Here is a 27727-nt window from a genome sequence, read left to right on the forward strand (position 1 = left end):
TAGAAGATCTCTTCATAATGATGGAGGACTAAATCCACAGTCATCATTTTAAGATTTCATCAGTCTGAATTGATCAAATACAAAGGATATCTTCCAGTAAAAAGACTAACAATTAAAGATAATGACTCATGATTTGACTCATTTGGAAGACTGAAGTGAAAAATATGTCAGTGTTCCTTTGGGTACCTGACTAGTTTTAGTTTTAGGGTACTTCACAAACTGATCCCATCCTTTTAAAGGACCAGTCGTCCTGTTTGTTCAATCAATCACACTTTACTTGTATAGCACTTTTCCTACATAGTAACGTAACACAAAGGGCTTTATATAGAAAAAATAAATAAATAATGACTCAATAAAAACAGGAAATGAAGAAATGCTATCATAACTCTCATGAATGTGTAATGAGGAAACACCAGAGGGTAGGATAGGTAGGACTTCATATGCAGTAGTTAGTGTAGCATGAGAAATGTGAAGGCTTCCCTACATTTGCCTCTCAGGACATAAATAATGAACTGTGTCTTCATCTCTTTCAGTTGATGTTGAACCCTCCCTCCCTCCTTTGAGCTACAGCTTGATGCAACTGACACATAAACACAAGCTTACAATACACAGTTGTTTTAATGTTTCATATTTCAAATGATACAGCCATAACCATTCTCTAAAAATGCACACAATAAAAACAAACATCACATTTTGTCATAAAAAAAAAATCATACAACTGCATTAACAAGAATGCATTGTTCCTACATAAACTGTTACAGCTCCGTTGTCGAAGCTAGAATATATTTATACATTCAGTCAAATCGCTGAATGTATTCAAAAATTCCACAATGAGCACTTTCACACTACGTGACAGTTGTGATGACATCACAGATGCAAAACTAACAAACAGGAGATGAAGATTCAGACTCAACAAAAGGATGTTACTATATAAAAGGCAGGAGCGCCACCTTTAAATGACGAGCCTGTTTAAACATCTGAATCCATTTATGAGGAGTCAGTAGTGCTGTCAGGGCTACATCATGACAGCAGGAGGTGGGAATGACCTGCGGAAGTCTGTTTCACTCACTAAATACTGCTTGCCATGTGTTTAATGTAAAAAAGAAATGCTACATATAGAATGAATGAAGGACGACACTTAAAGTTTTCCTCTTTTTTTTAGCCCATTAAGTACTAATGACCTGAATTTTAATATTTTTTTTAATATTGACCATAGGTTTTTTTTTTATGCGTTCATTCTTTTCAGTACTGAGTGAAAACTTTAAATAAAAAAAAATGTCCATAAAAAAGACAGTGATGTCTTGTCTGCATAAACAATATGATGGTCTCATGATAATGTTAGCTTCTCAGAGCTAAATCATCAGATGTGGTTGTTGTCATTATTACCAACTATGCAGCTGTTATGATAACAATAATCTTGAGTGTACAACTAATCTTACTAAATGCAAAAAGTTACTTTACTTATGAGAATCTGTTGATATGGAAACAAGACATGTGACTGGTTGGCACTTTCATTTAGTTTCATATTAAGTTCAACGCAAATACAGACTAGCCTGCAGGTCTGTATCTTATGAAAATAATCACTATTTTAATCAAATGAAAATCACAATTACAACTTTTTTGGATTGTTTGTGAATGTCCTTGAATGCACCATGTTGAAGTGAAACTGTTGCTGCACAACTATAATCAAGTTTTGATGATAATAATGAAAATAATGCAAGTTGGTTTTCAGTGTACTCAGATGAAAGGAGCAGTTCTCGGTAATAATCAAATATAGGCTACTTGTAGTTATTGGGCTTCAACATGCAAAAAATAGTGGCACTGTCCTTTAAAAGAACTGAGAATAGACAGACTGCACACTGTGGATGAACTCCATACAATGTCTCTTAATTTTACCTCCATCCCTGTTTGTCAAATTATGAAAAATTCAAGCATCACTTTGATTCACGTCATCTGTCACAGGAGTCGCAGTAACATTTAGTCCTCCTCATCCTCTTCGTCATCATCCCCTCCGAATGACAGAAGGCTGTTATTTTTTACTTTCTTTCCAGACTTTCCAGAAGACTCCTTCTTCTCCTCCTTCTTCTCCCCCTCCTCCTCCTCCTTCTTCTCTCCTCCATCGCTCTTCTTCTTCTTTTTGCTGGAGCTGGCGGTGATGCCCTGGAATTTGTCTGAGGAGGAACGCTTGGCTGGTTTCTTGAAAACGATTTTACCATCAGCGGGAGGTTCATCGTCTGCAGAGGAGATGGATGTGAATGACTCATCAAAACACGTTGAGAATTGTAGGAGAAGTGATCATGTGATAAGGTGGTTAATGCTCATTCAGTCTCACCTTTCTCCGAACCACGTGTGTCTTCCTTGATCTTTTTCACTTCTTCTGTAGTCAGGTCTCCATCTTTTAGGACCACAATTTGAGGTAATTCATCATCTCGATCACTCCCGCTGTCATCATCCAATGTTGGCATCTCCTGACGCTGAGAGGAAAATATGAAAGTTAGCATTAAATACTCAGCCTACAGTGGTGGAAAAAGTATTCAGATCCTTTACATAAGTAAAAGTAAAAAGATCGCCATGTTCAAATGAACTGTTATAAGTAAAAGTACCTAAGTATTAAGAGTGATGTAGTATGCAGTATTACAGTAAAAGTACTGCAGTATTATGAGTGATGTAGTATGCAGTATTACAGTAAAAGTACTGCAGTATTATGAGATGTAGTATGCAGTATTACAGTAAAAGTACTGCAGTATTATGAGTGATGTAGTATGCAGTATTACAGTAAAAGTACTGCAGTATTATGAGTGATGTAGTATGCAGTATTACAGTAAAAGTACTGCAGTATTATGAGTGATGTAGTATACAGTATTACAGTAAAAGTACTGCAGTATTATGAGTGATGTAGTATGCAGTATTACAGTAAAAGTACTGCAGTATTATGAGCGATGTAGTATGCAGTATTACAGTAAAAGTACTGCAGTATTATGAGTGATGTAGTATGCAGTATTACAGTAAAAGTACTGCAGTATTATGAGTGATGTACTATTCAGTATTACAGTAAAAGTAGTGGTTTGGTCCCTCTGACTGATATATTATTATATATGACATCATTAGATTATTAATAGTGAAGCATCAGTGTTAGAGCAGCATGTTACTGTTGTAGCTGCTGGAGGTGGAGCTAGTTTACACTACTTTATATACAGTTAGCTAGTTTAGTCCAGTGGTTCCCAACCTAGGGGTGGGGCCCCTCCAAAGGGTCAGCAGATAAATGTGAGGGGTGGTGAGATGATTAATGGGAGAGGAAAGAAGAAAAAACTAAGTTCTGATACACAAATGTGTTTTCAGTTTTGGACTTTTTCTCTCATCTTTGATTTTTGCTGAAATATTGGATCATTTGAACATTTATTGAAATGAAAGCATGTGAGAAGTTTAGAGGGAAAAATCACTATTTGGTGGAGCTGTTAACAACTCATAGACATCTGAAATGTGAGCCCGACTACACACTGCTTTTTGGTTTCATCTTTAACAATGTGTTGTATTTTAAAAGCTTGTTATATTATCCATTGTGTCAAATCTTCATCTGAAAAGTAACTAAAGCTGTCAAATAAATGTAGCGGAGTAGAAGTATAGAGTAGCATCAAATGAAAATACTCAATTAAAGTACAAGTACCTCAAGATTGTACCCAAGTACATTGCTGGGTAAATGAAGTGAGAGAAATAAGCCGCGTGGAGCTGTGTTGAAGGGGGTTTGTGGTTTGAATGAGCGCGTCAGGATACAAAGGGGAGGTGGTGTCTTGTTTCAATAGTATTAAATGATGTAATCAGTATATTGTTACTAAAACACAATATAACATAACATGAAGTTGGTCAAATACAAAGCTAAAGTGTAAGTTTCATACACTCAAATCATCTAATATTAACCTGATCCCAGCTTCAGTTTACACGACTAGCTAAATGAGCCAAACCACCACAGTATACATACCTTAGTATCAACATTGGGTCCTTCTTTGTAACCGACGTCATTTTTAAACTTCTTGAGAAAGGACGGCTCTGCTGGTTTGACCCAGGACACTCCACTGACCTTCTTATTCATTGCAAAGCACCTAAAAACAAACACGCTAATGAACTGGGCCTAAAAACACGTTAATGTTAGCGTAGCTTCCGCCAAAACAAAACATACGTCACTATGATTTACCGAGGTGCGTTACGTGACTTCAGGAGCTACTACAATTGGTGGAAAGGAGAAACCATCGTAAAGACGTCGAAGATGTGACCGGTGACGCGTACTTTGACTTCAAAATAAAATAGAGACATTTAACGAAGGCGAAACGAGCATCTTATGGCAGTTTTGTCATCTGCCAAGAGACACCACAAAGATGGCAGTTAGACCAAAATAATTCAGTCTAAATAATATCATATATAACTTTGAGATAAGCTGATCGTCTACACAGGCTGTAAGGCAGTTTGAATATGGATATTAATTAGCTTCACATAGAGAGACATGCCTGCAAAACATTGAACAAGTAAATCCCAATTTTCTGCTTGGAATGTCTTATCTACAGGCCTGTTATTAGTGGCTATAGCCGATATCGGGCCCTATTTAAATCATTCATCTGCTAAACAGAGTTTTATTTTGAAAAGTTAACACCGCTCCACATCCGGTGTTTGGGACTGGAACATGCTGCTTGTTGTGATTCATTTACTGCTATGGGCTCCTGTCAGGAAGACTGGTTTCACCCTATCCAAACATGATCTCTGGGTCTTTTTACGCGTTGTTAGCGGGCTGTTTAGCCGCTGCTAGCTCTCTGTGTGCTAAGCTAACAGTGGGAGCAGACTACCTGAAGGAGATGTGTGAAGTTGGCCTCAAACAAGACGCAGACTACTGTGACTGGGTGAGACTAACTTCTGTCTGTGTGTCACAATGTCTCTTTCTCAGGACAGTGTGCTTTACTTCTGCTGCTGCTCGAAGAATGTTTTAACAGCCAGGGTCAATGTGTGTTCATGTATACTGTCTGTATAATAGAGGCAGAAGCTACTGTTTGGTGAATGTATTACTGTGCAACACGACGCTGAAGTCAGCTTCAGATTCGTAATAAGGAACCAAACATAAGTACTTGGGTAAAGTTAGAAAGAGATTGGCAGATTCGAACTTCAGCGATCAATAGCTCATAAACGAAACATTGTTAAAACATAAAAAAGGACTCTTTCCTATCGTAGTAAGGTAGACTATTGACTACAAACTCATTTTCGCCAAAACGAGTCGTCCTCCAGGCTGCAGGAAATACATTGCTCTCTATGCGCTGCGGGCGGAGAGGCGAGCGCTTAGGGACCGTCAACTAAGTGCAGTACCAAAGCAAAAAATATTCAATATCTCCACTTTTATTCAATGTAGTCTCCCCAAATTCACTCCACACACCAACGGTCACCTGATAATCACACTACAACAGTTATTTCATAAAAATGTGTTTATTTTTTATTTTTGGGAAATTCTATTTTGAAAAATCATCAATAGCGTTAATACTATACAGTGTAGGATGATCAAAATCATGATACACAACAAGGGTCACCTGATAATCGTACTACAACAGTTATTTCACAAAAATGTGTTTATTTTTTATTTTTGGGGAATTTTATTGTGAAAAATCGTCAATAGCGTTAATACTATACACTGTATACTCACCAAAATCATGCTACACAACAAAGGGTCACCTAATAATCATACTACAACAGTTATTTTAGAACAAAATCTTTTTGCATATTTTTGGGGAATTTTATTGTGAAAATCGTCAATAGCGTTAATACTATACAGTGTAGGATGACCAAAATCATGATACACAACAAGGGTCACCTGATAATCGTACTACAACAGTTATTTCACAAAAATGTGTTTATTTTTTATTTTTGGGGAATTTTATTGTGAAAAATCGTCAATAGCGTTAATACTATACACTGTATACTCACCAAAATCATGCTACACAACAAGGGTCACCTAATAATCATACTACAACAGTTATTTTAGAACAAAATCTTTTTGCATATTTTTGGGGAATTTTATTGTGAAAATCGTCAATAGCGTTAATACTATACACTGTATACTCACCAAAATCATGCTACACAACAAGGGTCACCTAATAGTCATACTACAACAGTTATTTTAGAACAAAATCTTTTTGCATATTTTTGGGGAATTTTATTGTGAAAATCGTCAATGGCGTTAATACTATACAGTGTAGGATGACCAAAATCATGATACACAACAAGGGTCACCTGATAATCGTACTACAACAGTTATTTTAGAACAAAATCTTTTTGCATATTTTTGGGGAATTTTATTGTGAAAATCGTCAATAGCGTTAATACTATACAGTGTAGGATGACCAAAATCATGATACACAACAAGGGTCACCTGATAATCGTACTACAACAGTTATTTCACAAAAATGTGTTTATTTTTTATTTTTGGGGAATTTTATTGTGAAAAATCGTCAATAGCGTTAATACTATACACTGTATACTCACCAAAATCATGCTACATAACAAGGGTCACCTAATACTCATACTACAACAGTTATTTTAGAACAAAATCTTTTTGCATATTTTTGGGAAGTTTTATTGTGAAATATCGTCAATAGCGTTAATATTATACACTGTATACTCACCAAAATCATACAACACAACAAGGGTCACCTGATAATCATACTACAACAGTTATTTCAGAAAAATGTGTTTTGTTGTTTTTGGATGACCAAAATCATGCTACACAACAAGGGTCACCTGATAATCATACTACAACATTTATTTTAGAAAAAAATATTTTATTTTTATTTTTGGGGAATTTTATTTTGAAAAATCATCAATAGCGTTAATATTATACACTGTATACTCACCAAAATCATGCTACACAACAAGGGTCACCTGATAATCATACTACAACAGTTATTTCAGAAAAATGTGTTTTTGCATATTTTTGGGGAATTTTATTTTGAAAAATCATCAATAGCGTTAATATTATACACTGTATACCCACCAAAATCATACAACACAACAAGGGTCACCTGATAATCATACTACAACAGTTATTTCAGGGGGGAAAAAAATTGCATATTTTTGCGGAATTTTATTTTGAAAAATCGTCAATAGCGTTAATACTATACAGTGTAGGATGACCAAAATCATTATACAACACAAAGGTCACCTGATAATCGTACTACAACAGTTATTTCACAAAAATGTGTTTATTTTTTATTTTTGGGAATTTTATTGTGAAAAATCGTCAATAGCGTTAATACTATACACTGTATACTCACCAAAATCATGCTACACAACAAGGGTCACCTGATAATCATACTACAACAGTTATTTCAGAAAAATGTGTTTTTGCATATTTTTGGAGAATTTTATTTTGAAAAATCGTCAATAGCGTTAATATAATACAGTGTAGGATGACCAAAATCATGATACACAACAAGGTTAACCTGATAATCATACTACAACATTTATTTTAGAAAAAAATCTTTTATTTTTATTTTTGGGGATTTTTATTTTGAAAAATCATCAATAGCGTTAATATTATACACTGTATACTCACCAAAATCATGCTACACAACAAGGGTCACCTGATAATCATACTACAACAGTTATTTCACGAAAAAAAAATTGCATATTTTTGGGGAATTTTATTTGGAAATATCGTCAATAGCGTTAATACTATACAGTGTAGGATGACCAAAATCATGATACACAACAAGGGTCACCTGATAATCATACTACAACAGTTATTTCACAAAAATGTGTTTATTTTTTATTTTTGGGGAATTTTATTGTGAAAAATCGTCAATAGCGTTAATAATATACAGTGTAGTATGACCAAAATCATGATACACAACAAGGGTCAACTGATAATCGTACTACAACAGTTATTTCACAAAAATGTGTTTATTTTTTATTTTTGGGGAATTTTATTGTGAAAAATCATCAATAGCGTTAATACTATACACTGTATACTCACCAAAATCATGCTACACAACAAGGGTCACCTGATAATCATACTACAACAGTTATTTTAGAACAAAATCTTTTTGTATATTTTTGGGGAATTTTATTGTGAAATATCGTCAATAGCGTTAATACTATACAGTGTAGGATGACCAAAATCATGATACACAACAAGGGTCACCTGATAATCATACTACAACAGTTATTTCACAAAAATGTGTTTATTTTTTATTTTTGGGGAATTTTATTGTGAAAAATCGTCAATAGCGTTAATACTATACAGTGTAGTATGACCAAAATCATGATACACAACAAGGGTCACCTGATAATCGTACTACAACAGTCATTTTCACAAAAATGTGTTTATTTTTTATTTTTGGGGAATTTTATTGTGAAAAATCGTCAATAGCGTTAATACTATACACTGTATACTCACCAAAATCATGATACACAACAAGGGTCACCTGATAATCATACTACAACAGTTATTTTAGAACAAAATCTTTTTGCATATTTTTGGGGAATTTTATTGTGAAATATCGTCAATAGCGTTAATACTATACAGTGTATACTCACCAAAATCATGATACACAACAAGGGTCACCTGATAATCGTACTACAACAGTTATTTCACAAAAATGTGTTTATTTTTTATTTTTGGGGAATTTTATTGTGAAAAATCATCAATAGCGTTAATACTATACAGTGTAGGATGACCAAAATCATGATACACAACAAGGGTCACCTGATAATCGTACTACAAGAGTTATTTCACAAAAATGTGTTTTTGCATATTTTTGGGGAATTTTATTCTGAAAAATCGTCAATAGCGTTAATATTATACAGTGTAGGATGACCAAAATCATGCTACACAACAAGGGTCACCTGATAATCATACTACAACAGTTATTTTAGAACAAAATCTTTTTGCATATTTTTGGGGAATTTTATTGTGAAATATCGTCAATAGTGTTAATACTATACAGTGTAGGATGACCAAAATCATGATACACAACAAGGGTCACCTAATAATCATACTACAACAGTTATTTTAGAACAAAATCTTTTTACATATTTTTGGGGAATTTTATTGTGAAATATCGTCAATAGCGTTAATACTATACAGTGTAGAATGACCAAAATCATGATACACAACAAGGGTCACCTGATAATAATACTACAACAGTTATTTCACAAAAATGTGTTTATTTTTTATTTTTGGGAATTTTATTGTGAAAAATCATCAATAGCGTTAATACTATACAGTGTGGTATGACCAAAATCATGATACACAACAAGGGTCACCTGATAATCGTACTACAACAGTCATTTCACAAAAATGTGTTTATTTTTTATTTTTGGGGAATTTTATTGTGAAAAATCGTCAATAGCGTTAATACTATACACTGTATACTCACCAAAATCATGCTACACAACAAGGGTCACCTAATAATCATACTACAACAGTTATTTTCGAACAAAATCTTTTTGCATATTTTTGGGGAATTTTATTGTGAAATATCGTCAATAGCGTTAATACTATACAGTGTAGGATGACCAAAATCATGATACACAACAAGGGTCACCTAATAATCATACTACAACAGTTATTTTAGAACAAAATCTTTTTGCATATTTTTGGGGAATTTTATTGTGAAATATCGTCAATAGCGTTAATACTATACACTGTATACTCACCAAAATCATGCTACACAACAAGGGTCACCTAATAATCATACTACAACAGTTATTTCCCAAAAATGTGTTTATTTTTTATTTTTGGGGAATTTTATTGTGAAAAATCGTCAATAGCGTTAATACTATACAGTGTAGTATGACCAAAATCATGATACACAACAAGGGTCACCTAATAATCGTACTACAACAGTTATTTCACAAAAATGTGTTTATTTTTTATTTTTGGGGAATTTTATTGTGAAAAATCGTCAATAGCGTTAATACTATACACTGTATACTCACCAAAATCATGATACACAACAAGGGTCACCTGATAATCATACTACAACATTTATTTTAGAACAAAATCTTTTTGCATATTTTTGGGGAATTTTATTGTGAAATATCGTCAATAGCGTTAATACTATACAGTGTAGGATGACCAAAATCATGATACACAACAAGGGTCACCTAATAATCATACTACAACAGTTATTTTGGAAAAAAATCTTTTTGCATATTTTTGGGGAATTTTCTTGTGAAATATCGTCAATAGCGTTAATATAATACACTGTATACTCACCAAAATCATACAACACAAGAAGGGTCACCTGATAATCGTACTACAACAGTTATTTCACAAAAATGTGTTAATTTTTTATTTTTGGGGAATTTTATTGTGAAAAATCGTCAATAGCGTTAATACTATACACTGTATACTCACCAAAATCATGCTACACAACAAGGGTCACCTAATAATCATACTACAACAGTTATTTTAGAACAAAATCTTTTTGCATATTTTTGGGGAATTTTATTGTGAAATATCGTCAATAGCGTTAATATTATACACTGTATACTCACCAAAATCATACAACACAACAAGGGTCACCTGATAAATGTACTACAACAGTTATTTCAGAAAAAATGTGTTTTTGCATATTTTTGGGGAATTTTACTGTGAAAAATCGTCAATAGCGTTAATATTACACACTGTATAATCACCAAAATCATACAACACAACAAGGGTCACCTGATAATCATACTACAACAGTTATTTCAGAAAAATGTTTTTTTGTATATTTTTGGGGAATTATATTGTGAAAAATCATCAAAAGCGTTAATATTACACACTGTATACTCACCAAAATCATACAACACAACAAGGGTCACCTGATAATCATACTACAACATTTATTTTAGAACAAAATCTTTTATTTTTATTTTTGGGGAATTTTATTTTGAAAAATCATCAATAGCGTTAATATTATACACTGTATACTCACCAAAATCATGCTACACAACAAGGGTCACCTAATAATCATACTACAACAGTTATTTTAGAACAAAATCTTTTTGCATATTTTTGGGGAATTTTATTGTGAAATATCGTCAATAGCGTTAATATTATTCACTGTATACTAACCAAAATCATACAACACAACAAGGGTCACCTGATAATCGTACTACAACAGTTATTTCAGAAAATTGTGTTTTTGCATATTTTTGGGGAATTATATTGTGAAAAATCGTCAAAAGCGTTAATATTACACATTGTATACTCACCAAAATCATACAACACAACAAGGGTCACCTGATAATCATACTACAACAGTTATTTCAGAAAAATGTGTTTTTGCATATTTTTGGGGAATTTTATTTTGAGAAATCGTCAATAGCGTTAATACTATACAGTGTAGGATGACCAAAATCATGATATACAACAAGGGTCACCTGATAATCGTACTACAACAGTTATTTCACAAAAATGTGTTTATTTTTTATTTTTGGGGAATTTTATTGTGAAAAATCGTCAATAGCGTTAATACTATACACTGTTTACTCACCAAAATCATGCTACACAATAAGGGTCACCTAATAATCATACTACAACAGTTATTTTAGAACAAAATCTTTTTGCATATTTTTGGGGAATTTTATTGTGAAATATCGTCAATAGCGTTAATATTATACACTGTATACTCACCAAAATCATGCAACACAACAAGGGTCACCTGATAATCATACTACAACAGTTATTTCACAAAAATGTGTTTTTGCATATTTTTGGGGAATTTTATTTTGAAAAATCGTCAATAGCGTTAATATTATACAGTGTCGGATGACCAAAATCATGCTACACAACAAGGGTCACCTGATAATCATACTACAACAGTTATTTTAGAACAAAATGTTTTTGCATATTTTTGGGGAATTTTATTGTGAAATATCGTCAATAGCGTTAATATTATACACTGTATACTCACCAAAATCATACAACACAACAAGGGTCACCTGATAATCGTACTACAACAGTTATTTTAGAAAAATGTGTTTTTGCATATTTTTGGGGAATTTTATTGTGAAAAATCGTCAATAGCGTTAATATTACACACTGTATACTCACCAAAATCATGCTACACAACAAGGGTCACCTGATAATCATACTACAACAGTTATTTCAGGAAAAAAAAATTGCATATTTTTGGGGATTTTTGTTGTGAAAATCGTCAATAGCGTTAATACTATACAGTGTAGGATGACCAAAATCATTATACACAACAAGGGTCACCTGATAATCGTACTACAACAGTTATTTCACAAAAATGTGTTTTTGCATATTTTTGGGGAATTTTATTTTGAAAAATCGTCAATAGCGTTAATACTATACAGTGTAGGATGACCAAAATCATGATACACAACAAGGGTCACCTAATAATCGTACTACAACAGTTATTTCAGGAAACAAAAAATTGCATATTTTTGGGGAATTTTATTTTGAAATATCGTCAATAGCGTTAATATTATACAGTGTAGGATGATCAAAATCATGCTACACAACAAGGGTCACCTAATAATCATCCTACAACAGTTATTTTAGAACAAAATCTTTTTGCATATTTTTGGGGAATTTTCTTGTGAAATATCGTCAATAGCGTTAATATTATACACTGTATACTCACCAAAATCATACAACACAACAAGGGTCACCTGATAATCGTACTACAACAGTTATTTCAGAAAAATGTGTTTTTGCATATTTTTGGGGAATTTTACTGTGAAAAATCGTCAATAGCGTTAATATTACACACTGTATAATCACCAAAATCATACAACACAACAAGGGTCACCTGATAATCATACTACAACAGTTATTTCAGGAAAAAAAAAATTGCATATTTTTGGGGAATTTTATTTTGAAAAATCGTCAATAGCGTTAATATTATACAGTGTAGGATGATCAAAATCATGATACACAACAAGGTTAACTTGATAATCATACTACAACATTTATTTTGGAAAAAAATCTTTTATTTTTATTTTTGGGGAATTTTATTTTGAAAAATCATCAATAACGTTAATATTATACACTGTATACTCACCAAAATCATGCTACACAACAAGGGTCAGCTGATAATCATACTACAACGGTTATTTCAGGAAAAAAAAAATTGCATATTTTTGGGGAATTTTATTGTGAAAATCGTTGATAGCGTTAATACTATACAGTGTAGGATGACCAAAATCATGATACACAACAAGGGTCACCTGATAATCGTACTACAACAGTTATTTCACAAAAATGTGTTTATTTTTTATTTTTGGGGAATTTTATTGTGAAAAATTGTCAATAGCGTTAATACTATACACTGTATACTCACGAAAATCATACAACACAACAAGGGTCACCTGATAATCGTACTACAACAGTTATTTCACAAAAATGTGTTTTTGCATATTTTTGGGGAATTATATTGTGAAAAATCGTCAAAAGCGTTACTATTACACACTGTATACTCACCAAAATCATACAACACAACAAGGGTCACCTGATAATCATACTACAACAGTTATTTCAGAAAAATGTTTTTTTGCATATTTTTGGGGAATTTTATTTTGAAAAATCGTCAATAGCGTTAATATTATACAGTGTAGGATGACCAAAATCATGATACACAACAAGGTTAACCTGATAATCATACTACAACATTTATTTTAGAAAAAAATCTTTTATTTTTATTTTTGGGGAATTTCATTTTGAAAAATCATCAATAGCGTTAATATTATACACTGTATACTCACCAAAATCATGCTACACAACAAGGGTCACCTGATAATCATACTACAACAGTTATTTCAGGAGAAAAAAAAAATTGCACATTTTTGGGGAATTTTATTTTGAAATATCGTCAATAGCGTTAATACTATACAGTGTAGGATGACCAAAATCATGATACACAACAAGGGTCACCTGATAATCATACTACAACAGTTATTTCACAAAAATGTGTTTATTTTTTATTTTTGGGGAATTTTATTGTGAAAAATCGTCAATAGCGTTAATAATATACAGTGTAGTATGACCAAAATCATGATACACAACAACGGTCAACTGATAATCGTACTACAACAGTTATTTCACAAAAATGTGTTTATCTTTTATTTTTGTGGAATTTTATTGTGAAAAATCGTCAATAGCGTTAATACTATACACTGTATACTCACCAAAATCATGCTACACAACAAGGGTCACCTGATAATCATACTACAACAGTTATTTTAGAACAAAATCTTTTTGCATATTTTTGGGGAATTTTATTGTGAAATATCGTCAATAGCGTTAATACTATACAGTGTAGGATGACCAAAATCATGATACACAACAAGGGTCACCTGATAATCATACTACAACAGTTATTTCACAAAAATGTGTTTATTTTTTATTTTTGGGGAATTTTATTGTGAAAAATCGTCAATAGCGTTAATACTATACAGTGTAGTATGACCAAAATCATGATACACAACAAGGGTCACCTGATAATCGTACTACAACAGTCATTTTCACAAAAATGTGTTTATTTTTTATTTTTGGGGAATTTTATTGTGAAAAATCGTCAATAGCGTTAATACTATACACTGTATACTCACCAAAATCATGCTACACAACATGGGTCACCTGATAATCATACTACAACAGTTATTTTAGAACAAAATCTTTTTGCATATTTTTGGGGAATTTTATTGTGAAAAATCGTCAATAGCGTTAATACTATACAGTGTAGGATGACCAAAATCATGATACACAACAAGGGTCACCTAATAATCATACTACAACAGTTATTTTAGAACAAAATCTTTTTGCATATTTTTGGGGAATTTTATTGTGAAATATCGTCAATAGCGTTAATACTATACAGTGTAGGATGACCAAAATCATGATACACAACAAGGGTCACCTGATAATCATACTACAACAGTTATTTCACAAAAATGTGTTTATTTTTTATTTTTGGGGAATTTTATTGTGAAAAATCGTCAATAGCGTTAATAATATACAGTGTAGTATGACCAAAATCATGATACACAACAACGGTCAACTGATAATCGTACTACAACAGTTATTTCACAAAAATGTGTTTATCTTTTATTTTTGTGGAATTTTATTGTGAAAAATCGTCAATAGCGTTAATACTATACACTGTATACTCACCAAAATCATGCTACACAACAAGGGTCACCTGATAATCATACTACAACAGTTATTTTAGAACAAAATCTTTTTGCATATTTTTGGGGAATTTTATTGTGAAATATCGTCAATAGCGTTAATACTATACAGTGTAGGATGACCAAAATCATGATACACAACAAGGGTCACCTGATAATCATACTACAACAGTTATTTCACAAAAATGTGTTTATTTTTTATTTTTGGGGAATTTTATTGTGAAAAATCGTCAATAGCGTTAATACTATACAGTGTAGTATGACCAAAATCATGATACACAACAAGGGTCACCTGATAATCGTACTACAACAGTCATTTTCACAAAAATGTGTTTATTTTTTATTTTTGGGGAATTTTATTGTGAAAAATCGTCAATAGCGTTTATACTATACACTGTATACTCACCAAAATCATGCTACACAACATGGGTCACCTGATAATCATACTACAACAGTTATTTTAGAACAAAATCTTTTTGCATATTTTTGTGGAATTTTATTGTGAAAAATCGTCAATAGCGTTAATACTATACAGTGTAGGATGACCAAAATCATGATACACAACAAGGGTCACCTAATAATCATACTACAACAGTTATTTTAGAACAAAATCTTTTTGCATATTTTTGGGGAATTTTATTGTGAAATATCGTCAATAGCGTTAATACTATACAGTGTAGGATGACCAAAATCATGATACACAACAAGGGTCACATGTTAATCATACTACAACAGTTATTTCACAAAAATGTGTTTATTTTTCATTTTTGGGGAATTTTATTGTGAAAAATCGTCAATAGCGTTAATACTATACAGTGTAGTATGACCAAAATCATGATACACAACAAGGGTCACCTAATAATCGTACTACAACAGTTATTTCACAAAAATGTGTTTATTTTTTATTTTTGGGGAATTTTATTGTGAAAAATCGTCAATAGCGTTAATACTATACACTGTATACTCACCAAAATCATGCTACACAACAAGGGTCACCTGATAATCATACTACAACAGTTATTTTAGAACAAAATCTTTTTGCATATTTTTGGGGAATTTTATTGTGAAATATCGTCAATAGCGTTAATACTATACAGTGTAGGATGACCAAAATCATGATACACAACAAGGGTCACCTAATAATCATACTACAACAGTTATTTTGGAAAAAAATCTTTTTGCATATTTTTGGGGAATTTTCTTGTGAAATATCGTCAATAGCGTTAATATTATACACTGTATACTCACCAAAATCATACAACACAAGAAGGGTCACCTGATAATCGTACTAAAACAGTTATTTCACAAAAATGTGTTTATTTTTTATTTTTGGGGAATTTTATTGTGAAAAATGGTCAATAGCGTTAATACTATACACTGTATACTCACCAAAATCATGCTACACAACAAGGGTCACCTAATAATCATACTACAACAGTTATTTTAGAACAAAATCTTTTTGCATATTTTTGGGGAATTTTATTGTGAAATATCGTCAATAGCGTTAATACTATACAGTGTAGGATGACCAAAATCATGATACACAACAAGGGTCACCTGATAATCATACTACAACAGTTATTTCACAAAAATGTGTTTATTTTTTATTTTTGGGGAATTTTCTTGTGAAAAATCGTCAATAGCGTTAATACTATAGACTGTATACTCACCAAAATCATGCTACACAACAAGGGTCACCTAATAGTCATACTACAACAGTTATTTTAGAACAAAATCTTTTTGCATATTTTTGGGGAATTTTATTGTGAAAATCGTCAATAGCGTTAATACTATACAGTGTAGGATGACCAAAATCATGATACACAACAAGGGTCACCTAATAATCATACTACAACAGTTATTTTGGAAAAAAACCTTTTTGCATATTTTTGGGGAATTTTATTTTGAAAAATCGTCAATAGCGTTAATATTATACAGTGTAGGATGACCAAAATCATGATACACAACAAGGTTAACCTGATAATCATACTAAAACATTTATTTTAGAAAAAAATCTTTTATTTTTATTTTTGTGGGAATTTTATTTTGAAAATCGTCAATAGCGTTAATACTATACAGTGTAGGATGATCAAAATCATGATACACAACAAGGGTCACCTGATAATCGTACTACAACAGTTATTTCCCAAAAATGTGTTTATTTTTTATCTTTGGGGAATTTTATTGTGAAAAATCGTCAATAGCGTTAATACTATACACTGTATACTCACCAAAATCATGCTACACAACAAGGGTCACCTAATAATCATACTACAACAGTTATTTTAGAACAAAATCTTTTTGCATATTTTTGGGGAATTTTATTGTGAAATATCGTCAATAGCGTTAATACTATACAGTGTAGGATGACCAAAATCATGATACACAACAAGGGTCACCTGATAATCATACTACAACAGTTATTTCACAAAAATGTGTTTATTTTTTATTTTTGGGGAATTTTCTTGTGAAAAATCGTCAATAGCGTTAATACTATACACTGTATACTCACCAAAATCATGCTACACAACAAGGGTCACCTAATAGTCATACTACAACAGTTATTTTAGAACAAAATCTTTTTGCATATTTTTGGGGAATTTTATTGTGAAAATCGTCAATAGCGTTAATACTATACATGTAGGATGACCAAAATCATGCTACACAACAAGGGTCACCTGATAATCATACTACAACATTTATTTTAGAAAAAAATCTTTTTTTTTTTTTTTTTTTGGGGAATTTTATTTTGAAAAATCGTCAATAGCGTTAATATTATACAGTGTAGGATGACCAAAATCATGATACACAACAAGGTTAACCTGATAATCATACTACAACATTTATTTTAGAAAAAAATCTTTTATTTTTATTTTTGTGGGAATTTTATTTTGAAAATCGTCAATAGCGTTAATACTATACAGTGTAGGATGATCAAAATCATGATACACAACAAGGGTCACCTAATAATCATACTACAACAGTTATTTTGGAAAAAAATCTTTTTGCATATTTTTGGGGAATTTTCTTGTGAAATATCGTCAATAGCGTTAATATTATACACTGTATACTCACCAAAATCATACAACACAAGAAGGGTCACCTGATAATCGTACTACAACAGTTATTTCACAAAAATGTGTTTATTTTTTATTTTTGGGGAATTTTATTGTGAAAAATGGTCAATAGCGTTAATACTATACACTGTATACTCACCAAAATCATGCTACACAACAAGGGTCACCTGATAATCATACTACAACAGTTATTTTAGAACAAAATCTTTTTGCATATTTTTGGGGAATTTTATTTTGAAATATCGTCAATAGCGTTAATACTATACAGTGTAGGATGACCAAAATCATGATACACAACAAGGGTCACCTGATAATCATACTACAACAGTTATTTCACAAAAATGTGTTTATTTTTTATTTTTGGGGAATTTTATTGTGAAAAATCGTCAATAGCGTTAATAATATACAGTGTAGTATGACCAAAATCATGATACACAACAAGGGTCAACTGATAATCGTACTACAACAGTTATTTCACAAAAATGTGTTTATTTTTTATTTTTGGGGAATTTTATTGTGAAAAATCGTCAATAGCGTTAATACTATACACTGTATACTCACCAAAATCATGCTACACAACAAGGGTCACCTGATAATCATACTACAACAGTTATTTTAGAACAAAATCTTTTTGTATATTTTTGGGGAATTTTATTGTGAAATATCGTCAATAGCGTTAATACTATACAGTGTAGGATGACCAAAATCATGATACACAACAAGGGTCACCTGATAATCATACTACAACAGTTATTTCACAAAAATGTGTTTATTTTTTTATTTTTGGGGAATTTTATTGTGAAAAATCGTCAATAGCGTTAATACTATACAGTGTAGGATGACCAAAATCATGATACACAAAAAGGGTCACCTGATAATCATACTACAACAGTTATTTCACAAAAATGTGTTTATTTTTTATTTTTGGGGAATTTTCTTGTGAAAAATCGTCAATAGCGTTAATACTATACACTGTATACTCACCAAAATCATGCTACACAACAAGGGTCACCTAATAGTCATACTACAACAGTTATTTTAGAACAAAATCTTTTTGCATATTTTTGGGGAATTTTATTGTGAAAATCGTCAATAGCGTTAATACTATACATGTAGGATGACCAAAATCATGATACACAACAAGGGTCACCTGATAATCGTACTACAACAGTTATTTCACAAAAATGTGTTTATTTTTTATTTTTGGGGAATTTTCTTGTGAAAAATCGTCAATAGCGTTAATACTATACACTGTATACTCACCAAAATCATGCTACACAACAAGGGTCACCTAATAGTCATACTACAACAGTTATTTTAGAACAAAATCTTTTTGCATATTTTTGGGGAATTTTATTGTGAAAATCATCAATAGCGTTAATACTATACATGTAGGATGACCAAAATCATGCTACACAACAAGGGTCACCTGATAATCATACTACAACATTTATTTTAGAAAAAAATCTTTTTTTTTTATTTTTGGGGAATTTTATTTTGAAAAATCGTCAATAGCGTTAATACTATACACTGTATACTCACCAAAATCATGCTACACAACATGGGTCACCTGATAATCATACTACAACAGTTATTTTAGAACAAAATCTTTTTGCATATTTTTGGGGAATTTTATTGTGAAATATCGTCAATAGCGTTAATACTATACAGTGTAGGATGACCAAAATCATGATACACAACAAGGGTCACCTAATAATCATACTACAACAGTTATTTTAGAACAAAATCTTTTTGCATATTTTTGGGGAATTTTATTGTGAAATATCGTCAATAGCGTTAATACTATACAGTGTAGGATGACCAAAATCATGATACACAACAAGGGTCACATGTTAATCATACTACAACAGTTATTTCACAAAAATGTGTTTATTTTTCATTTTTGGGGAATTTTATTGTGAAAAATCTTCAATAGCGTTAATACTATACAGTGTAGTATGACCAAAATCATGATACACAACAAGGGTCACCTAATAATCGTACTACAACAGTTATTTCACAAAAATGTGTTTATTTTTTATTTTTGGGGAATTTTATTGTGAAAAATCGTCAATAGCGTTAATACTATACACTGTATACTCACCAAAATCATGATACACAACAAGGGTCACCTGATAATCATACTACAACAGTTATTTTAGAACAAAATCTTTTTGTATATTTTTGGGGAATTTTATTGTGAAATATCGTCAATAGCGTTAATACTATACAGTGTAGGATGACCAAAATCATGATACACAACAAGGGTCACCTAATAATCATACTACAACAGTTATTTTGGAAAAAAATCTTTTTGCATATTTTTGGGGAATTTTCTTGTGAAATATCGTCAATAGCGTTAATATTATACACTGTATACTCACCAAAATCATACAACACAACAAGGGTCACCTGATAATCGTACTAAAACAGTTATTTCACAAAAATGTGTTTATTTTTTATTTTTGGGGAATTTTATTGTGAAAAATGGTCAATAGCGTTAATACTATACACTGTATACTCACCAAAATCATGCTACACAACAAGGGTCACCTAATAATCATACTACACCAGTTATTTTAGAACAAAATCTTTTTGCATATTTTTGGGGAATTTTATTGTGAAATATCGTCAATAGCGTTAATACTATACAGTGTAGGATGACCAAAATCATGATACACAACAAGGGTCACCTGATAATCATACTACAACAGTTATTTCACAAAAATGTGTTTATTTTTTATTTTTGGGGAATTTTCTTGTGAAAAATCGTCAATAGCGTTAATACTATACACTGTATACTCACCAAAATCATGCTACACAACAAGGGTCACCTAATAGTCATACTACAACAGTTATTTTAGAACAAAATCTTTTTGCATATTTTTGGGGAATTTTATTGTGAAAATCGTCAATAGCGTTAATACTATACAGTGTAGGATGACCAAAATCATGATACACAACAAGGGTCACCTAATAATCATACTACAACAGTTATTTTGGAAAAAAACCTTTTTGCATATTTTTGGGGAATTTTATTTTGAAAAATCGTCAATAGCGTTAATATTATACAGTGTAGGATGACCAAAATCATGATACACAACAAGGTTAACCTGATAATCATACTAAAACATTTATTTTAGAAAAAAATCTTTTATTTTTGTGGGAATTTTATTTTGAAAATCGTCAATAGCGTTAATACTATACAGTGTAGGATGATCAAAATCATGATACACAACAAGGGTCACCTGATAATCGTACTACAACAGTTATTTCCCAAAAATGTGTTTATTTTTTATCTTTGGGGAATTTTATTGTGAAAAATCGTCAATAGCGTTAATACTATACACTGTATACTCACCAAAATCATGCTACACAACAAGGGTCACCTAATAATCATACTACAACAGTTATTTTAGAACAAAATCTTTTTGCATATTTTTGGGGAATTTTATTGTGAAATATCGTCAATAGCGTTAATACTATACAGTGTAGGATGACCAAAATCATGCTACACAACAAGGGTCACCTGATAATCATACTACAACATTTATTTTAGAAAAAAATCTTTTTTTTTTATTTTTGGGGAATTTTATTTTGAAAAATCGTCAATAGCGTTAATATTATACAGTGTAGGATGACCAAAATCATGATACACAACAAGGTTAACCTGATAATCATACTACAACATTTATTTTAGAAAAAAATCTTTTATTTTTATTTTTGTGGGAATTTTATTTTGAAAATCGTCAATAGCGTTAATACTATACAGTGTAGGATGATCAAAATCATGATACACAACAAGGGTCACCTAATAATCATACTACAACAGTTATTTTGGAAAAAAATCTTTTTGCATATTTTTGGGGAATTTTCTTTATGAAATATCGTCAATAGCGTTAATATTATACACTGTATACTCACCAAAATCATACAACACAAGAAGGGTCACCTGATAATCGTACTACAACATTTATTTCACAAAAATGTGTTTATTTTTTATTTTTGGGGAATTTTATTGTGAAAAATGGTCAATAGCGTTAATACTATACACTGTATATTCACCAAAATCATGCTACACAACAAGGGTCACCTGATAATCATACTACAACAGTTATTTTAGAACAAAATCTTTTTGCATATTTTTGGGGAATTTTATTTTGAAATATCGTCAATAGCGTTAATACTATACAGTGTAGGATGACCAAAATCATGATACACAACAAGGGTCACCTGATAATCATACTACAACAGTTATTTCACAAAAATGTGTTTATTTTTTATTTTTGGGGAATTTTATTGTGAAAAATCGTCAATAGCGTTAATAATATACAGTGTAGTATGACCAAAATCATGATACACAACAAGGGTCAACTGATAATCGTACTACAACAGTTATTTCACAAAAATGTGTTTATTTTTTATTTTTGGGGAATTTTATTGTGAAAAATCATCAATAGCGTTAATACTATACACTGTATACTCACCAAAATCATGCTACACAACAAGGGTCACCTGATAATCATACTACAACAGTTATTTTAGAACAAAATCTTTTTGTATATTTTTGGGGAATTTTATTGTGAAATATCGTCAATAGCGTTAATACTATACAGTGTAGGATGACCAAAATCATGATACACAACAAGGGTCACCTGATAATCATACTACAACAGTTATTTCACAAAAATGTGTTTATTTTTTATTTTTGGGGAATTTTATTGTGAAAAATCGTCAATAGCGTTAATACTATACAGTGTAGTATGACCAAAATCATGATACACAACAAGGGTCACCTGATAATCGTACTACAACAGTCATTTTCACAAAAATGTGTTTATTTTTTATTTTTGGGGAATTTTATTGTGAAAAATCGTCAATAGCGTTAATACTATACACTGTATACTCACCAAAATCATGATACACAACAAGGGTCACCTGATAATCATACTACAACAGTTATTTTAGAACAAAATCTTTTTGCATATTTTTGGGGAATTTTATTGTGAAATATCGTCAATAGCGTTAATACTATACAGTGTAGGATGACCAAAATCATGATACACAACAAGGGTCACCTAATAATCATACTACAACAGTTATTTTGGAAAAAAACCTTTTTGCATATTTTTGGGGAAATTTCTTGTGAAATATCGTCAATAGCGTTAATATTATACACTGTATACTCACCAAAATCATACAACACAAGAAGGGTCACCTGATAATCGTACTACAACAGTTATTTCACAAAAATGTGTTTATTTTTTATTTTTGGGGAATTTTATTGTGAAAAATCGTCAATAGCGTTAATACTATACAGTGTAGTATGACCAAAATCATGATACACAACAAGGGTCACCTAATAATCGTACTACAACAGTTATTTCACAAAAATGTGTTTATTTTTTATTTTTGGGGAATTTTATTGTGAAAAATCGTCAATAGCGTTAATACTATACACTGTATACTCACCAACATCATGATACACAACAAGGGTCACCTGATAATCATACTACAACAGTTATTTTAGAACAAAATCTTTTTGCATATTTTTGGGGAATTTTATTGTGAAATATCGTCAATAGCGTTAATACTATACAGTGTAGGATGACCAAAATCATGATACACAACAAGGGTCACCTAATAATCATACTACAACAGTTATTTTGGAAAAAAATCTTTTTGCATATTTTTGGGGAATTTTCTTGTGAAATATCGTCAATAGCGTTAATATTATACACTGTATACTCACCAAAATCATACAACACAAGAAGGGTCACCTGATAATCGTACTACAACAGTTATTTCACAAAAATGTGTTTATTTTTTATTTTTGGGGAATTTTATTGTGAAAAATGGTCAATAGCGTTAATACTATACACTGTATACTCACCAAAATCATGCTACACAACAAGGGTCACCTAATAATCATACTACAACAGTCATTTTAGAACAAAATCTTTTTGCATATTTTTGGGGAATTTTATTGTGAAATATCGTCAATAGCGTTAATACTATACAGTGTAGGATGACCAAAATCATGATACACAAAAAGGGTCACCTGATAATCATACTACAACAGTTATTTCACAAAAATGTGTTTATTTTTTATTTTTGGGGAATTTTCTTGTGAAAAATCGTCAATAGCGTTAATACTATACACTGCATACTCACCAAAATCATGCTACACAACAAGGGTCACCTAATAGTCATACTACAACAGTTATTTTAGAACAAAATCTTTTTGCATATTTTTGGGGAATTTTATTGTGAAATATCGTCAATAGCGTTAATACTATACAGTGTAGGATGACCAAAATCATGATACACAACAAGGGTCACCTAATAATCATACTACAACAGTTATTTTGGAAAAAAACCTTTTTGCATATTTTTGGGGAAATTTCTTGTGAAATATCGTCAATAGCGTTAATATTATACACTGTATACTCACCAAAATCATACAACACAAGAAGGGTCACCTGATAATCGTACTACAACAGTTATTTCACAAAAATGTGTTTATTTTTTATTTTTGGGGAATTTTATTGTGAAAAATCGTCAATAGCGTTAATACTATACAGTGTAGTATGACCAAAATCATGATACACAACAAGGGTCACCTAATAATCGTACTACAACAGTTATTTCACAAAAATGTGTTTATTTTTTATTTTTGGGGAATTTTATTGTGAAAAATCGTCAATAGCGTTAATACTATACACTGTATACTCACCAAAATCATGATACACAACAAGGGTCACCTGATAATCATACTACAACAGTTATTTTAGAACAAAATCTTTTTGCATATTTTTGGGGAATTTTATTGTGAAATATCGTCAATAGCGTTAATACTATACAGTGTAGGATGACCAAAATCATGATACACAACAAGGGTCACCTAATAATCATACTACAACAGTTATTTTGGAAAAAAATCTTTTTGCATATTTTTGGGGAAATTTCTTGTGAAATATCGTCAATAGCGTTAATATTATACACTGTATACTCACCAAAATCATACAACACAAGAAGGGTCACCTGATAATCGTACTACAACAGTTATTTCACAAAAATGTGTTTATTTTTTATTTTTGGGGAATTTTATTGTGAAAAATCGTCAATAGCGTTAATACTATACAGTGTAGTATGACCAAAATCATGATACACAACAAGGGTCACCTAATAATCGTACTACAACAGTTATTTCACAAAAATGTGTTTATTTTTTATTTTTGGGGAATTTTATTGTGAAAAATCGTCAATAGCGTTAATACTATACACTGTATACTCACCAAAATCATGATACACAACAAGGGTCACCTGATAATCATACTACAACAGTTATTTTAGAACAAAATCTTTTTGCATATTTTTGGGGAATTTTATTGTGAAATATCGTCAATAGCGTTAATACTATACAGTGTAGGATGACCAAAATCATGATACACAACAAGGGTCACCTAATAATCATACTACAACAGTTATTTTGGAAAAAAAATCTTTTTGCATATTTTTGGGGAATTTTCTTGTGAAAAATCGTCAATAGCGTTAATACTATACACTGTATACTCACCAAAATCATGCTACACAACAAGGGTCACCTAATAGTCATACTACAACAGTTATTTTAGAACAAAATCTTTTTGCATATTTTTGGGGAATTTTATTGTGAAAATCGTCAATAGCGTTAATACTATACATGTAGGATGACCAAAATCATGCTACAAAACAAGGGTCACCTGATAATCATACTACGACATTTATTTTAGAAAAAAATCTTTTTTTTTTTTTTTTGGGGAATTTTATTTTGAAAAATCGTCAATAGCGTTAATATTATACAGTGTAGGATGACCAAAATCATGATACACAACAAGGTTAACCTGATAATCATACTACAACATTTATTTTAGAAAAAAATCTTTTATTTTTATTTTTGGGGAATTTTATTTTGAAAATCGTCAATAGCGTTAATACTATACAGTGTAGGATGATCAAAATCATGATACACAACAAGGGTCACCTGATAATCGTACTACAACAGTTATTTCCCAAAAATGTGTTTATTTTTTATTTTTGGGGAATTTTTTTGTGAAAAATCGTCAATAGCGTTAATACTATACACTGTATACTCACCAAAATCATGCTACACAACAAGGGTCACCTAATAGTCATACTACAACAGTTATTTTAGAACAAAATCTTTTTGCATATTTTTGGGGAATTTTATTGTGAAATATCGTCAATAGCGTTAATACTATACAGTGTAGGATGACCAAAATCATGCTACACAACAAGGGTCACCTAATAATCATACTACAACAGTTATTTTAGAAAAAATAACTGTTGTATATTTTTGGGGAATTTTCTTGTGAAATATCGTCAATAGCGTTAATATTATACACTGTATACTCACCAAAATCATGATACACAACAAGGGTCACCTGATAACCGTACTACAACAGTTATTTCACAAAAATGTTTTTATTTTTTATTTTTGGGGAATTTTATTGTGAAAAATCGTCAATAGCGTTAATACTATACACTCTATACTCACCAAAATCATGCTACACAACAAGGGTCACCTAAAAATCATACTACAACAGTTATTTTAGAACTAAATCTTTTTGCATATTTTTGGGGAATTTTATTGTGAAAATCGTCAATAGCGTTAATATTATACACTGTATACTCACCAAAATCATACAACACAACAAGGGTCACCTGATAATCGTACTTCAACAGTTATTTCAGAAAAATGTGTTTTTGCATATTTTTGGGGAATTTTATTTTGAACAATCGTCAATAGCGTTAATATTATACAGTGTATGATGACCAAAATCATGCTACACAACAAGGTTAACCTGATAATCATACTACAACATTTATTTTAGAAAAAAATCTTTTATTTTTATTTTTGGGGAATTTTATTTTGAAAAATCATCAATAGCGTTAATATTATACACTGTATACCCACCAAAATCATACAACACAACAAGGGTCACCTGATAATCATACTACAACAGTTATTTCAGGTGAAAAAAAATTGCATATTTTTGGGGAATTTTATTTAGAAATATCGTCAATAGCGTTAATACTATACAGTGTAGGATGACCAAAATCATGATACACAACAAGGGTCACCTGATAATCGTACTACAACAGTTATTTCCCAAAAATGTGTTTATTTTTTATTTTTGGGGAATTTTATTGTGAACAATCGTCAATAGCGTTAATACTATACCCCCATACTCACCAAAATCATGCTACACAACAAAGGTCACCTAAAAATCATACTACAACAGTTATTTTAGAACAAAATCTTTTTGCATATTTTTGGGGAATTTTATTGTGAAAAATCGTCAATAGCGTTAATACTATACACTTTATACTCACCAAAATCATGCTACACAACAAGGGTCACCTGATAATCATACTACAACAGTTATTTCAGGAAAAAAAAAATTGCATTT

General features: G+C 31.2%; 2 protein-coding genes across 2 annotated transcripts in view; one reads left to right on the forward strand and one right to left on the reverse strand.

The window, feature by feature from the left end:
* Nucleotides 1-610: 610 nt before the first annotated feature.
* On the reverse strand, nt 611-4148 carry kiaa1143 (KIAA1143 ortholog). Its single transcript, XM_062422598.1, has 3 exons — nt 3977-4148; nt 2333-2474; nt 611-2234 (listed from the first exon to the last, which is right to left on the reverse strand). The coding sequence occupies exons 1-3, from the start codon at nt 4085-4087 to the stop codon at nt 1978-1980; spliced, it is 510 nt and encodes a 169-aa protein (XP_062278582.1). The 5' UTR covers nt 4088-4148; the 3' UTR covers nt 611-1977.
* A 558-nt stretch (nt 4149-4706) lies between these two features.
* The window catches only part of LOC133983185 (transmembrane protein 42-like), a 28854-nt gene continuing 5833 nt past the window's right edge, over nt 4707-27727 (forward strand). Inside the window, exon 1 of the mRNA XM_062422170.1 lies at nt 4707-4886. Coding sequence (XP_062278154.1) covers nt 4743-4886 — 144 coding nt within the window. The 5' untranslated portion in view covers nt 4707-4742. The remainder of the gene's footprint in view (nt 4887-27727) is intronic.

Source organism: Scomber scombrus, chromosome 7 (genome assembly GCF_963691925.1).
Source record: "Scomber scombrus chromosome 7, fScoSco1.1, whole genome shotgun sequence".
Lineage (NCBI taxonomy): Eukaryota > Metazoa > Chordata > Actinopteri > Scombriformes > Scombridae > Scomber > Scomber scombrus.

Excerpts from the sequence above, each read along its gene's own strand:
- kiaa1143 (XM_062422598.1), bottom strand. The coding sequence starts at position 4,087 with ATGAATAAGAAGGTCAGTGGAGTGTCCTGGGTCAAACCAGCAGAGCCG. Across the intron at positions 2,475-3,976 it reads GACCCAATGTTGATACTAAG|CGTCAGGAGATGCCAACATT; the intron begins GTATGTATACTG and ends TTTTCCTCTCAG. Across the intron at positions 2,235-2,332 it reads CACACGTGGTTCGGAGAAAG|ACGATGAACCTCCCGCTGAT; the intron begins GTGAGACTGAAT and ends TCTCCTCTGCAG.